The sequence below is a fragment of the Ursus maritimus genome, unplaced genomic scaffold (assembly GCF_017311325.1).
Source record: "Ursus maritimus isolate PB19 unplaced genomic scaffold, ASM1731132v1 scaffold_36, whole genome shotgun sequence".
NCBI classification, from domain to species: domain Eukaryota; kingdom Metazoa; phylum Chordata; class Mammalia; order Carnivora; family Ursidae; genus Ursus; species Ursus maritimus.
This window is the reverse complement of record NW_024426230.1, coordinates 214,426-228,007: the sequence shown is the minus strand read 5'-3', so window position 1 is coordinate 228,007 and position 13,582 is coordinate 214,426. Positions and strand designations below refer to the sequence as shown.

The window sequence follows — 13,582 nt, the reverse complement described above, 5'->3', positions numbered from 1 at the left end:
AAACTTAATAAATTTAAAAAAAAAAAAGATTATATCTGTTTAATGCTAGTCCTTAACACCTGCTACAATTTAATAATGCTGTTGTGCTTACATTATCTTTACTTTTTAACAGCTACTTTTTATTTTTGGAAAGTGACCCGATTTTCCATTCATAGTGATGTAAAGTATCCTTTCTGAATGTATTTAGGCTTAAAGAGATCAACAGGTTTTTGTAAGATGAAAAGAAGACAAAGAATGGGAAATGACTAAGCAGAGCTGTGGTAGCTACACCCCAAGAATGCTTGACAAACATTCTCACTGGGAAGGTATCAGTAGGTATGCGTATCTCGAAGAGCGCCAATGAGCTCAGAACTTAAGAGGCGCCAAGTTTCAGGGAAAGGGAAGAGGGTACATTATACTTGGATGAGTTCAGGACTAAAAACAGAAGGTCTGGTCAGTAAGCTTAAGACAGCAACAATCCCCCCCCAATACCCCCTCCCCCCCAGTTCTTTGGAAGTCCTGAGACAACACCTAATCCCTATGCAAAAAGACTTTATTCTCTGGAAAAATGAACTCAAAAAGGCTATAGACTCAAATATTAGGCCCAGCAAAAGGCAAGTACTAATTTTTAGAAAATTAAATGAAAGGGGCGCCCGGGTGGCTCAGTCGTTAAGCATCTGCCTTCCGCCCAGGGCGTGATCCCAGGGTCCTGGGATTGAGCCCCACATCGGGCTCCCTGCTCCGCTGGGAGCCTGCTTCTTCCTCTCCCACTCCCCCTGCTTGTGTTCCCTCTCTCGCTGGCTGTCTCTCTCTCTGTCAAATAAATAAATAAATAAAATCTTAAAAAAAAAAAAAAAGAAAATTAAATGAACGTTTGTATTTTGAATGACTATAATTGGGAACAAATGTCCCAAAGAAAAGAACTGAGAGGATTTTTCTTTGCACATCCTCACCGAATTCAGAGAGAACACTTCAGATACTGACATTTGGGAGTCCTTCATGGAATAAGCAAGCCTATTCACTCTACAGTTACCCCTAACTAGTTGAGAGGCCCCATTCATGCAGAGCTGCCAACCAGTCTGTTATGGTCTTATTCTTAACACAGATGGGTAGCCAAGCCTTATTTTGGTTTCTGTGAAGTCTCCAATATGTAAGAGAGAAAGCAAGGAAACTCAGAGGAAACAGACAAGACAGAGGACAGAAGATAAAAATTAAATTAAAACACCTCCTAAAAAATAAATAAATATAGCACATCCATGAAACAACAAAAGAATAGAGGACAAGGAACTCGTAGAAATTAAAAATAGCTCAAAATTTTTAAAAATTCAATAAAAAGTAGGAAAATGAAGTTAAGAAACAATACTGGAAATAGACAAAGAAATAGGAAATAAAACCGAAAAATAACCAATAAACTTAAGCCAACAGACCTCAACCTCCCGAATGGGAATTTCGGGGGAAAACAAGAGACCACTGAGGAAACAAAGCAAGAAAGTAACCAACAATGAACAATTCTACCAGAGAAGAGCACTGGGTCCTGAGACTAAACGGCCCACCTAGTTCCCAACTTAATGCAAGGAGAAAAAAAAAAAGACTCCTACCAAGGCAGTGAAACTTCAAAACCCAAGGGATAAAGAGATGATTCTAAATGTTTCAGAGAGAACAGGCCATATATATTGGATCAGGAAAGAGACCCATTTGCCTTCTGAAAGTAATACTGAAAAAGTCTGAAGACTGACAAGAGCTTCAAAATTCTGAGAGATTTTCAACCTTGAATTTTATTCCCACTGAGCTATTATTACTAACCAAAAGTGAAGACAGAGTAAAACTTCTTAAGACACACAACAGCTCAGGAAACATATATTCTCTATATCCTTTCTTAAGAAGCTCTTAGAGGAAATGCTCTAACAAAGAAAAAAATCAAGACAAGGGTTGTAGGACATAGGGGACCCGACACTGGGAAGTCCCAAGTTCAACGGGCCTGGAGTACAACCTGCACAGACAGGACAATATAATGTAAGGCTGGGGGGGGGAATGGTGTTGGGGGCTAAAAAACCAAACACAGAATTAATAAAATACCTGACAAATGTGAGAATTTTAAAAGAAACGATTGATAAGACTAAGACAGAACTGCAGGAAAAATTGGGGGTAGGGATTTTTTAAAAAGGAGAAAAATTTAGGCAATCATTAGTATCAGGAAAAATGAAAAACTGTAGAGAAAAGGAAATTGCTCTCTAGTACTTCATCTATGTGAGCATAAAAATGTAAACGGACTACTGATTTCAATAAAAATTGTGAAAAAAAAAACGTTTCAAGAGGGCTGGATATGTGATAAAGCAAGTATAATAAAATGTTAATTGTTAATCTAGGTGGTAGGTACACAGGTGTTCACTACAAAGTTCTTTCACTTTTCTGTATGTTGGAAGCTTTTCATAACTGATGTGTGAAGAAGAAATTTAAAAAGTATTAGGAGGTAGAGAAGTTAAACTAAGTGTGATGGTATACAAAAATCAAACTTAAATCTTAAACTACTAAAACAACTGTTAGTATTTAAAATTGACAACCAAAGAAGTAACAGTATTGCAAAATATGAAGCAGAAGAACTAAAAGTTGTTGCTTCTGGGGCAGGTGACTGGCTTTCAAGGTTTTGAGAACTATCTGGTTTTTAAAAGCTTATACATGTATTACCTTTTTTTTTTTTTTTTTTTTTAAGTAGATTCCATGCCCAGCACAGAGCCCAATGCGGGGCTTGAACTCATGAGCCTGAGATCAAGACCTGAGCCAAAATCAAGAGTCGGGATGCTTAACTGAGCCACCCAGAGGCCACACTGTATATGTATTACTTGATTAAAAACAATTTGAAACAGCAAGGTACAGGGGTGCTGGGGTGGCTCAGTCAGTTAAGCGTCTGTCTTCAGCTCAGGTCACGATCCCAGGGTCCTGGGATAAAGCCCCATGTCCGGCTCCCTGCTCAGCGGGGAGTCTGCTTCTCCTGCTCCTTCTGCCCTTCCCCCTACTTGTGCTATCAAATTAAAAAAAAAAAAAAAAAAGAATCTTAGGGGGGAAAAAAAGCTGAAACTGCAGAACGGTGACTAACCTCCTTCACCTCATACCCCATGTGGTACTAATCATAATACCGGGTTAAAAATTATCACGATGCTGAAAAGGCTGGGGGCCCTGAATAAGGATCCAGTTAAGGGACCAGAGGAGAGGCCCACAGCCCACTCTCATGGCCCACTACCACCTGGAGTTTCCTACCACAGAAATAGACAGGTGCTGCAAACCCTTTCTGCTCAGTTCTAATTTAAAAAATTAGAGGCAGGAATGGACCAGACTCAAACATCCAAGTACAGTCATAAAACAGTAATAAGTTCTAGTCACTTCGGAGATCTGATTTTTGACTGAGCCTTTTTTCCCATCTCTCAAATGACACTATTTCTCGTTGATGTTTCAGAAATTTCTACTCAAACAGAAGTATGTGATGCTACAGCTATTTGAAGGCCGCAAGTTATGAAAATTGTAATTAAGAAATAATAATTTACTGGGACGCCTGGCGGCTCAGTCAGGTAAGCGTCCCACTTAGTTCTGGCTCAGGTCATCATCTCAGGGTTGTGAGACTGAGCCAGGAGGTGGGCTCCACGCTGGGCATGGAGTCTGAGATTCTCCCTGCCCTCTCCCCTCATTCATGCCCATGTGCGCTCTCTCAAATAAGTAAAATCTTTAAAAAAAAAAAAAAAAGAAAGAAAGAAAAAGAAAAAAGAAATATCTTACTGGTAATAGTCTCACAATGTGTGTCTAACCCAAACTCAATTTGCAGATAAGTGAGATTAGGAGTCACATTAACTCCTGTTTGTATTTTAAAAACAAAACCAGGTTAGCTTTCTTCTACTCTATGTGGCTGAAGAGCTGGAGCTACCACACACGGCCACACAGTTCTGAAACCTTCTGCGTGAAGGCATCTAAAACTAAAAAGTAGATATGGCACGCAACTAATTTTCTAGTTTGTCAATTTTTGTCATAATGGATAGCTCTCTGAAGATGGGTGCTGACAATACAAAGCTTGGGACTTACATAGTTAACTTCAAGTAACTCCTCATCTCAATGTTAGTTTTCTTTTTCTTCTTTTTTTTTTTTTTGACTTTATTTATTTATTCGACAGAGATAGAGACAGCCAGCGAGAGAGGGAACACAAGCAGGGGGAGTGGGAGAGGAAGAAGCAGGCTCCTAGCGGAGGAGCCTGATGTGGGGCTCGATCCCATAACGCCGGGATCACGCCCTGAGCCGAAGGCAGACGCTTAACCGCTATGCCACCCAGGAGCCCCTCAATGTTAGTTTTCTTATTAAAAAAAAAAAGGGGAAAAAGTGTAAAAAATAACTGTATTATGCACCTATATATTTCACTATCTTTCTGTTACAGCTAAGAGAATTAAGCAAACAGAATTTACCCCACACCCCAGACAACCATGATCTATGCTTAAGCAGATGAGAATGAAAGTACTCTAACCTGGAAAGGCTGTGCGTGCAGAAAGGAATCCTACAGGTAGGTTCTGGGCATAGTTATTAAAATTTACAGTTACAAGAAAGCAGAAAGTTTACTCAAGTAAGATTTCATAATTATTAGCCACAAATTTTGCTAGTGAGTACATTTTATATGGATCTCGCTCATAACTCAAACATCATTAACATCTAACATACTTCTTCAAATGATGTAAGCAGGAGGGCCAAGATAAATTTTAATGATTTTTGAGAAACAAAAAATTAGGGCCAATAATTTAACTTTCCTGGATTTAAAGATTGTCATTTAATATTAAGTTTGCTAATCTGTCTTTGGGCCTCAAGTTTTTCCTAGTCTCATGTTTTGCATTCGTCTATCATGTAACGGAACTCTGAGCTCTAAATTAATCTTAGCTTTTGTGAATGGTCTAGAGAAGATGAAGAATAACTTGATAAACTCTGAATCACCGTGACTAGAAATAACCTCCACATCAAGGGTGTGTAATTTCGGGGTCGAGGGGTGGAAGAGAGGGCTTCTGATGACTGCACATTTCTACTTCCTAACCTCTAGAAAATACTGCGGCTTTTAGAAAGAGTTTTTGTAACGTGGACTGTGTTAATATTTAAAAATGTAACAGTGAAAGCAACTGTGAAACATTCGTTAGAAATTAACCAATACAAAATTTTTAAATTAAAACTTACGTTCGGTATTTGTCTCATAAAACGTCATTTTTCCCTTTCATAAAACGCAAAAAAGAATCCATTTTATTTTCAATTATCTAATGCATTTATCTTCAAAAGATGAAACAGACACATGAGCCTTTAATATGAATCGCAGGGAACTCACCAATTTTAATAGCTTGGTTTTTAGTAGAGGATCTCTTTGAAAGGCAATTTACAGTGCTGAAATCAGAACTGATCATTTTTGTCAGGACGTTTTTCAGGTTTTAAAAAGTCTTTATTAGTTTTAGTTTCCCTGGATGACAGAGTTCAGAGGCCAGACTTAAGCTAGACAGCTCAGCTTGCACCACAGGATGCAATCAAATATATGAATTGATAAATTACTATCATAAAAATAAATTTTAACTGTGAACGTTTTTCAAGCGGCAAAATTACCCAATCTTTAAAACACTGGGGACTGCAACAGCTCTTTTTCTCAACACGTGCCCCGGATACTCTACCAAGGAGGAAAACTAATGCGGTTTTAGGATCGTTTTTGCATTACTAAAGCTTGCAGGTTTTCAGCATTAGGTTTCTGTGTTACCCATGGCAGGGCCTAGAACATGAGACGGTTGCGCGTGATTAGTACTTCTTTTTTTTAACTCCAGCAAAAGCCCCGCAAACGATAAACACGAAAAGCCCGATTCACATCCTACCAGCCCCTCCATCCACCCTTTACGAAGAAGGTTGTAATTCTGGCGGGACCTGGGGCGCAATACTCTGGTTCTGGAAGGACAGAGCGAGTGCGTGGGTGTGTATGAACACTGCAGGAGGGGGGCAGCAAGACGTGATCACGGAGTGGGAGGGAAGGAAGATGCCTCTTCTAGGGCGGGAAGAGACTATGAGAGGAGGCTGTTATGCATGACGGGGGCCAGCACGCGGGGAAGATGGTGGTGGCCGCAGGGCAGGGTGATTGCGGGGGATTCCCTGTTCCGGGGCGGCGCTGGGGGCGGCCTGCGGTGAACGGTGCTGCAGCAACTGAAGGGGCGCGACACTGAACCCGGGAATTCCCGACGGAAAAGGAAAAAAGGGCGCCGAGAAAAGGGGTTATTATGGGATGGCAGAGGGGGGGTCCCTAGGGAAAATTACGGGATCTATCTCACCCGCCAATTGCTGTACAGTCTCTTCACTCGCCGGTAATAAGCGTCTTTGTCCAGAGTCACAGCCATAGCCACAGACGCTGCTTCTGCTCGGGTTCCGAGAATCACGCGAGGTCCCGGATCCGCCACCCGCTCTCGGCCCAGGAATCCCGCACTCTCCCAGTGACCCGGAAGTATCGACCTCAAAGATGCCCTTTCCGCTTCCGGGTGCAGACAGCGCTTGGAATTTTTTTTTTTTTAACTCTTTCTCCGGAGGTTAGGGAGAGGAGGGGAAGAAAGACAGTGGCAAATCAACAAAATGTGCAACACAAAAGGAGTCTAGATTTTCGCGGGGTTTTCTTGTCAACTTAGCAACAGCCGCACGCGGGGCGACGTCATCACGTGACGCTCCGCCCCGCCCTTAGTCTCAGCCCCGCTGCGGTTTCCAGGAGCTCAGGCAGGGGCGGCTGGGCACCGCGAAGGAGGCGGGAGGCCTGCCGTGCCTGCCCCGCCCCACACAAGCTGCCGCGCGCCGCTGCAACGGCCCCACCCACCGACAGATGAAGGGGAAGCGGAAAGAGCGGGATCTCGCGTGGGATGCGAGTGGGAACTTTGGGTGCGTACCCCTCCTAAATGGTGGGGAGGTAAAAGCCTCCGCTGCTCCAGGACTGGAAGGATCCTTGGTAGAGAGGATAGAGAGAGCACTAACCAGGGAGAAAAAGTCCCCCCTCCCGACAAAACTCTGCCTCAGAAAGGGAACTAAAATGCCCAGGCTTCATCTGAGCGCTGGGATGGCAGGGGAAGTCTTAGGAAACAAACGGCTTGAGGGGCTTCACACAACCCAATCTGCACCCCCCCACACACACCCGGCCCAAGTCTTGACAACGTTCCTTCCAGTCAGCCTCTTCCCTTGTCACAGTTCATGAAGTGATACCATTCTTACGGCTTCAGTTAATTCCAAACAAAATGTACATGGTTCCTTGAATAAATTCTTCGTTGTCATTTCTTCCAAGAACTTGGGAGCTTGAATCTGGAGTATTTGCCTACCCAACAATTATTAAACAATTCCTTTGCCTTTAGCAAGCTGGATCGACTACACTTACGTATACCCTTTAATGGAGTACAGATGACTTGTCTGTCCTATCCAAGGTGACTGCATTTACAATAATGAACTTTAGGAAAGTGGTACTGAAATTACCCATCATGAATTCAAAATTAACATTTATATTGGGTTTTAGCAAATATAGAACAAGGGAAGAGTGGAAAAGGATTAACTTAAATTTATTAATGCCAAGGGGAAGGAAGGGAACAGTTCCTGACCCTCCAGCTGTATCCACAGTTCGGCCAGGAACAGGCTCTGCCAGAGGCTAGGGCCAGCGCTACATAGTCTGTGGTTAATGGAGGGGTTTAGGGAGGGGTGAGCACATCAGCTGCTCTAGTCTCCTTTCCTTCCCCAGAAATGAGGAAGTGGTCATGTATTATTTTAGGAGTTCCCCCTGCCCACCCAAACCTCTCAAATTTGGAAGCAATCAGGTACAAGTTTTCTTTTTTCCTTTTCACCTCCTGGAGTCCTGGGTTTCCCCACATCTCCCCTGCCCCTCCCACTTTTCCATAGTCCAAGGGCCAGAGTAATTGAAAATACAGCAGCCACCCAAGCAATGCGGACCATGCTGGGGCTTCAGTCATCAGCATCTTCGCTTGAGTCTGAGTTGGCTGGCATCATAGGATCATCAATGAGTGAGAAGTCCCTTTCTGAGCTATCGTAGCCCTGAGATAAATCATCATCATCATCTTCATCCTCATCGTCCTCGTCCTCCTCAGGTTGCAGTGGTGGCAACCTCAAGGCAGTACCAGAGGTGGTAGTGGCTGGTGAAGAAGGGTAGCCAGTGGCTCTCAGGCCTGGATGGTGATGGTGGTGATGGTGGGGGTGGGGGTGGTGGTGGTGATGAAGCATGGTGCTGGAGTCTACATGAGGGGACGATGCCGCACCACCCATCACAAACGGCATAAAAGGCAAAGCAGCAGAAGCGGCACTGCTGTGACCCAGGGAAGACACAGACTGCAGGCCACTACTGCTGTGCTGGAAGGTACTATGCAGAGATAGGGACCCAGTGCCTCCACCCTGCATCAGGGCCATCATCTTTGAAAGGTCTGGCCGCATCCTACGGGCCCGCTTCTTGCTGCTGTCTGGTGTAATAGGCCCTGGCAAAACCCGGTTGAACACAGTTTCAGCATGGTGACCCTAGGAGGAAGGAGAAGATAGTAAAAACAAAGAAAGGAAAAAAGCAAACTAGAAGTCAACAGAGTCCTAGCTTGCAAGTGCTTTTACTGAATATCTTTAGGAGGGACAAAGCAAGCATAGTCAGATGAGGCTAGATGGTAACAGGAGGAGATGCTGGACGTAGCTGCTGGAAGCATTCCAGTGCTAAAGCTAAAATGGAGAAATTGATACTGACACTTACGTGAACCAGAGTTTTGCTTTTTTCCATGACTACATTGTACCTTTACTCCATCCAGCCATTTCACAGATGCTTACCTTTGTTAACGAGGAGACTGAGTAAGCTAGTGAATGAGTCAGTATTTGCACAGTATACTTTACTGATGGCAGGCTGTTCACATGATCTTACCATGTGAAGTGCAGCACAACTATATTGACATTTACAAAACTATTACTCGTTAGCACAGGAGAGTATGAGAAACTAAAGACAGGTCAGGTTAAGACTTCTTTCTGGATGTCTAGAACAACAGAAAGATTGTGGGTAGCTCCTCACAAAACTTAATAAAGTGTTTTCACATTGATAAAAAAACATCTGCTGAATTTTAAGTTGCTTCTTCTAGATGTTCTAACTGTAAATTTTTTTATTTTTATTTTTTAGAGACAGAGAGAATCCAAATGGGCAGGAAGGGGCAAAGGGAGAGAGAGAGAATCTCAAGCAGGCTCCACATCCAGTGTGAGCACAATACAGGGCTCGATCTCATGACCCTGAGATCATGACCTGAGCTGAAATCAAGAGTTGGACATTTAACCAACTGAGCCAGCCAGACACCGCTGGATATTCTGACTATAAATTTTGACTAAATACACTGAAGCTGGACTTATTACTTCTAGTGCCTCTGCTTTGCTGGACCTAAGTATAATACTGGGTACACTGGCATTAAACTCAGACATTTGGTATCTGTGTCTCTGGACTGTATTTACCAATCTGAGCCTAACACCTGACATGGGAATATACCTTTCTGATTTGGAAAAATAAACATCTCAATACACTGTATTTGTGTAGACTTTTAAAACATAACGGTAATAGCACCTAAACTTCTGCATGTACCAGTAATAATACACCATTAATTCTGTCTGCATTAAGAATTCTATACTGGGGCGCCTGGGTGGTACAGTCAGTCAAGTATCCGACTCTCGGTTTTGGCTCAGGCTGTGATCTCGGGGACGTGAGATCGAGCCCCACAATGAGTCTGCTTGAGATGCTTTCCCCCTCTGTTCCTCCTCCAGCTACCAGGCTCCCTCTCTCCCAAACAAATAAATTCTTAAAAAAAAAAGAAGAAGAATTCTGTACTAGTCATATTATGATTTTCTGAGACCCCCTAGGATCTTTCCTTTCTTAGATTTATCAACTAACTATAAAGAAGTTGCAAAATACTTGAAGGAAAAATAGGTAATACTAGAGGAAAAGCCTTTTTTATAGGCTGCTCTATAATGTTAAATTCAAGACATAGAAGGTACCAGCCTTCCAGCCATCAGCCTCCCGTATCAACCACTCTGCTTATTATACTCTTGGTCCCATGGAGGCTATGAGGAAAAGTTAAAATATTCTTCTATGGTAACAATTTTATATGAAACCACTTTCACCAATGTAAAAACAATAAATAAGCATCATAAATGCACCTCACAAATAACTATAATGTGCAAAGTAACAATCTCAATTTGTTAAATGCAGAAGATATATACTGTTTATTTGGAAATTAATTTTGTTAAAAGACACACCATGTGCTTTTATATACATATTACATATATGTATAAAGATGTATATAAAATTTTTAAAAAGATGTACATAAAAGATCCAATGGGGGATGATAAGTGCTAATCATTTTAAATGACTGCTTACCAAACAAGCCATGATTTAATATGTTTAAAAAAGACAACTACTGACCAAACTATGGCAAACATAGCAAAGAGAAACTTTTAGTCAGATTTTGGTGCACAGGATTATGGGTACCTCATCTACCAAATGGCCTATAACTGGGATAAAAGCCTTAGTACATTTAAAAATAATGGAATAACCGAAGTTGCTATTATAAAACATGTTTTCCTGTCCTTTAGCTGTTACTGGTGTTATTATCAGTGATTCTCAACTTCCTCCATGTTGGGAAACACTATGACTATTGTCCTTGGTAGGCCCCATGTCACTTGCAAAATGTACAGAATCATAAAACTTTTAAGCAATTATCCGCTCCTATACCCTTAACTTTTCAGGATGTGCAAACTGAAAAGGTTAAAGGATTTGCCAAAAATCCCTTAGTCAGTCAGAAGAAGAGCAGAAGACCTTGATTGCTCCAACACATCTTACTAATCCTTATGTTTTAATATGCTTAAAGTAAAGTGCTAAAGTTACTTTTTTTAGAATTTTATGCTCCTCTACAGATGACGATGCCAAGGACTATAAAAATACCAATAAAATTACTCCAGTGTCCTGATTGGTGGACTGAAGATACATTTTTTCATACACTAGAAAAAAGGTAAGTAACAGAACACGAAATTACATTTCCAGTAATTTAATGGAATTCACAGTTAATGTGGGATCAGAGTGGTAATGCCTCAGTCTAACTCACCTTTTTCCCATTCCTAGAGTTAGCCGTTGGTACTGGTTCCATTCCCAAACAGTTCAATTCTGCCTTATTATTTTTTTTACATCTCTGCCACTTCTGTTTTCTGCGATCCTCCATATACTGAAATAGAAAAGTATCAGTTATCCTAGAGGAATAAAAATCTCTCTGGAGTAATTATTAAGGTACTAGTGTCTAGTCTGACAACAAATGCTTATTGCATGGATAAATAAAGGATTAGTCCTAGTGGAAAACTGTCATTCCCCCCCACAATTAGGTCATTATATAATAGTTTCATAATAAATTTTTACCTAGTATTTAGTTTAGTAAGTGCTTTAACATTATTTTATTTTGATCCTCACAACAACTCTGTGAGTTATTAAGCCTGGGTATTATTATACAGGCACATACAAAAAAAAAAAAAAGACATACTATGGCATGCTTCCTCCCTCTCACGCAGCTTAAATACCAAGGGAATGACTTTAAATCTTGCTGGATGGAACTGCCACTCACCGCTAGAAATCGGGGATCGACAGCAAACTCTGGATGACCCTGTAACCACATCTCCAGTTCAGCCCGGCGAGGGGCATCCTCACCCACCAGCAAAGTACCATCCACCTTATTGATGACAGGGATCCGGGTCTCCAGGTCCACATCAAGGTGATTAGGCTCTTCCATGCACTCCACCTCCAGCTGCAAACCCAGAATCCACCCCCATGAGCACATACTCTTCTTTGGGGCAGGGAGGGAGGGGGAGCAGAGCCAATGGTAGCCATAAAATAATTCTAGTATCTTCTAGTCCCTTAATCCCAACTGCCTTCATCAATTAGTAAGAATAAAAAACCTAATCATCATGTTAAAGACTCTCTCCCACTCACCTCGACTAGCTTCTTTCTGTTTCCCTTCTTCTTATGAAACAGAGGATGTCCATCTCCCATTACTCCATTAGCCATCAACTTGTGCTTCTGGAATGTTAACTTCAATCCTTCCTCCTAAGAAGACAACCCACCCACCCAAGATGTCATATGGTACACATTTTTAAAGTAAATATTAAGCTTTGGGGATCTTAGGGTAAGGGTCATCCTCTGGCTCAATGATGAGAAGGAAGGCCATCTGACTAAAGGGTAGAAATTAGAAATGCATCTAAACTTATATACTTTTTCCACAGAAAGATTTCGTTTCTTGACCTAGTGCCCCACAGGCAGATGTAAGAGAAGAATTTATCTCAACAACACCCCATACCTGGTGTCTCAATATTAGCATGGCAACTCATCACAGGGGCAAAATCCTGATAATTCCTATCACACACTAGTTTAAGAAATTTTTCTTGGGGTGCCTGGGTGGCTCAGTCAGTTAAGTATCCAACTCTTGATCTCAGATCAGGTCTTGATCTCAGGGTTGTGAGATCAAGTCCTGTGCTGGGCTCCATGCTGGGTGTGGAGCCTACTTTAAAAAAAAAAAAAAAAAAGAGGGAGAGAGAGAGAAAGAAAAAGCAAATTCTCCTGTTGAGTACTTAAGGACCAGCTAATAGGATTTCAATAGGGAAGATGATCAGGAAAAATAAAATTTCCCATCTATAAAATAAACAACACTGATTTAATTTCACCAAGAATGACTTATTTTTAACTTAATAAGGCCCATAATACTTAGGCGTTATTTTAACAGCTTTCCCACAATTTGATTTCAATCTTTAAAAATTAGGTTTCTAGGATCTAGAAACAAGCCACCCAAAAGAAGCCTTATATCAATTAAATTCCTTTCAAAAATATTTTTCCCTCAATGGAGCTTTGTGAACTCTAATTTTGCTCCCCTCTCATTTTTATTTTTACTTATTTATTTTAAAAAGATTTTATGTCATCTCTACACCCAACGGGGGCTCAAACTTACAACCCTGAGATCAAGGGTTGCATGCTCTACTGAGCCAGCCAGGCACCCCAATTCCCCTCCGATTTTTAAAGTTAGCTAACCAAACAAGTTTACTATCCCCTTAGTGAAGTAGTTAGCAAAACTCCAGTCTCCCTCCCCACTTCCCAGTGCCTAAATGCTGAGCTTACATCTTTGATCTGAACTGTAAACTCCTTTTCATCCATGCCTCTGCGAAGTTTCGTGAACTGAGCTGCTGCTGTGGTGACTGCGGACACTTCCTCCTCTGCCATGGAAGCTGCGCTGCTACTTCGTGGTGTGGGGACTGGAGAGTCACCATATTCTCCTGGAGTCAATGAAGGACTATCTAGCAAGTGGTTGCCTGGCCCCAAAATTCCTCCTGTTACCATTTCCTGGCTCCGGCGGCTAGAAGGCCACTTCCCTGAGAGTACAGCCTGGCAGACGAGGTCAATACGGTTTATAAGGATACGATCCTGAGTGGGGGGAAAAGAAATCAATACTGGTTTTAGGGCCTGAGTACCAGCTATGTGATTCTGTGACAAACAGAAGCGCCATCATTAGCACGATGGGTAAAAATCATAAGGCAGAAGGAG

At 41.8% G+C, this 13,582-nt stretch overlaps 2 protein-coding genes, 1 long non-coding RNA gene and 1 other non-coding gene across 4 annotated transcripts in view; 1 reads left to right on the top strand and 3 right to left on the bottom strand.

The window, feature by feature from the left end:
* Positions 1 to 6,481, bottom strand: part of SUPT16H (SPT16 homolog, facilitates chromatin remodeling subunit) — a 36,438-nt gene extending 29,957 nt beyond the window's left edge. The window contains exon 1 of the mRNA XM_008711130.2: positions 6,294 to 6,481. Within this exon, the coding sequence (XP_008709352.1) occupies positions 6,294 to 6,359 (66 nt within the window). The 5' untranslated portion in view covers positions 6,360 to 6,481. The remainder of the gene's footprint in view (positions 1 to 6,293) is intronic.
* Positions 6,482 to 6,638: 157 nt separating this feature from the next.
* Positions 6,639 to 13,340, top strand: LOC103681538. The gene is made up of 4 exons (XR_573292.2): positions 6,639 to 6,885; positions 10,924 to 11,018; positions 11,566 to 11,765; positions 13,208 to 13,340. It is a non-coding gene; the product is annotated as an uncharacterized LOC103681538 (long non-coding RNA).
* The window catches only part of CHD8 (chromodomain helicase DNA binding protein 8), a 45,281-nt gene continuing 39,233 nt past the window's right edge, over positions 7,535 to 13,582 (bottom strand). Inside the window, exons 34-38 of the mRNA XM_040620676.1 lie at positions 13,160 to 13,462; positions 11,984 to 12,097; positions 11,619 to 11,798; positions 11,112 to 11,228; positions 7,535 to 8,511 (exon numbers count right to left, since the gene is read on the bottom strand). Of these exons, the coding sequence (XP_040476610.1) occupies positions 7,948 to 8,511; positions 11,112 to 11,228; positions 11,619 to 11,798; positions 11,984 to 12,097; positions 13,160 to 13,462 (1,278 nt within the window). The 3' untranslated portion in view covers positions 7,535 to 7,947. The remainder of the gene's footprint in view (positions 8,512 to 11,111; positions 11,229 to 11,618; positions 11,799 to 11,983; positions 12,098 to 13,159; positions 13,463 to 13,582) is intronic.
* LOC121100346 lies at positions 12,298 to 12,386 on the bottom strand. The gene has a single exon (XR_005832095.1). It is a non-coding gene; the product is annotated as a small nucleolar RNA U6-53/MBII-28 (small nucleolar RNA).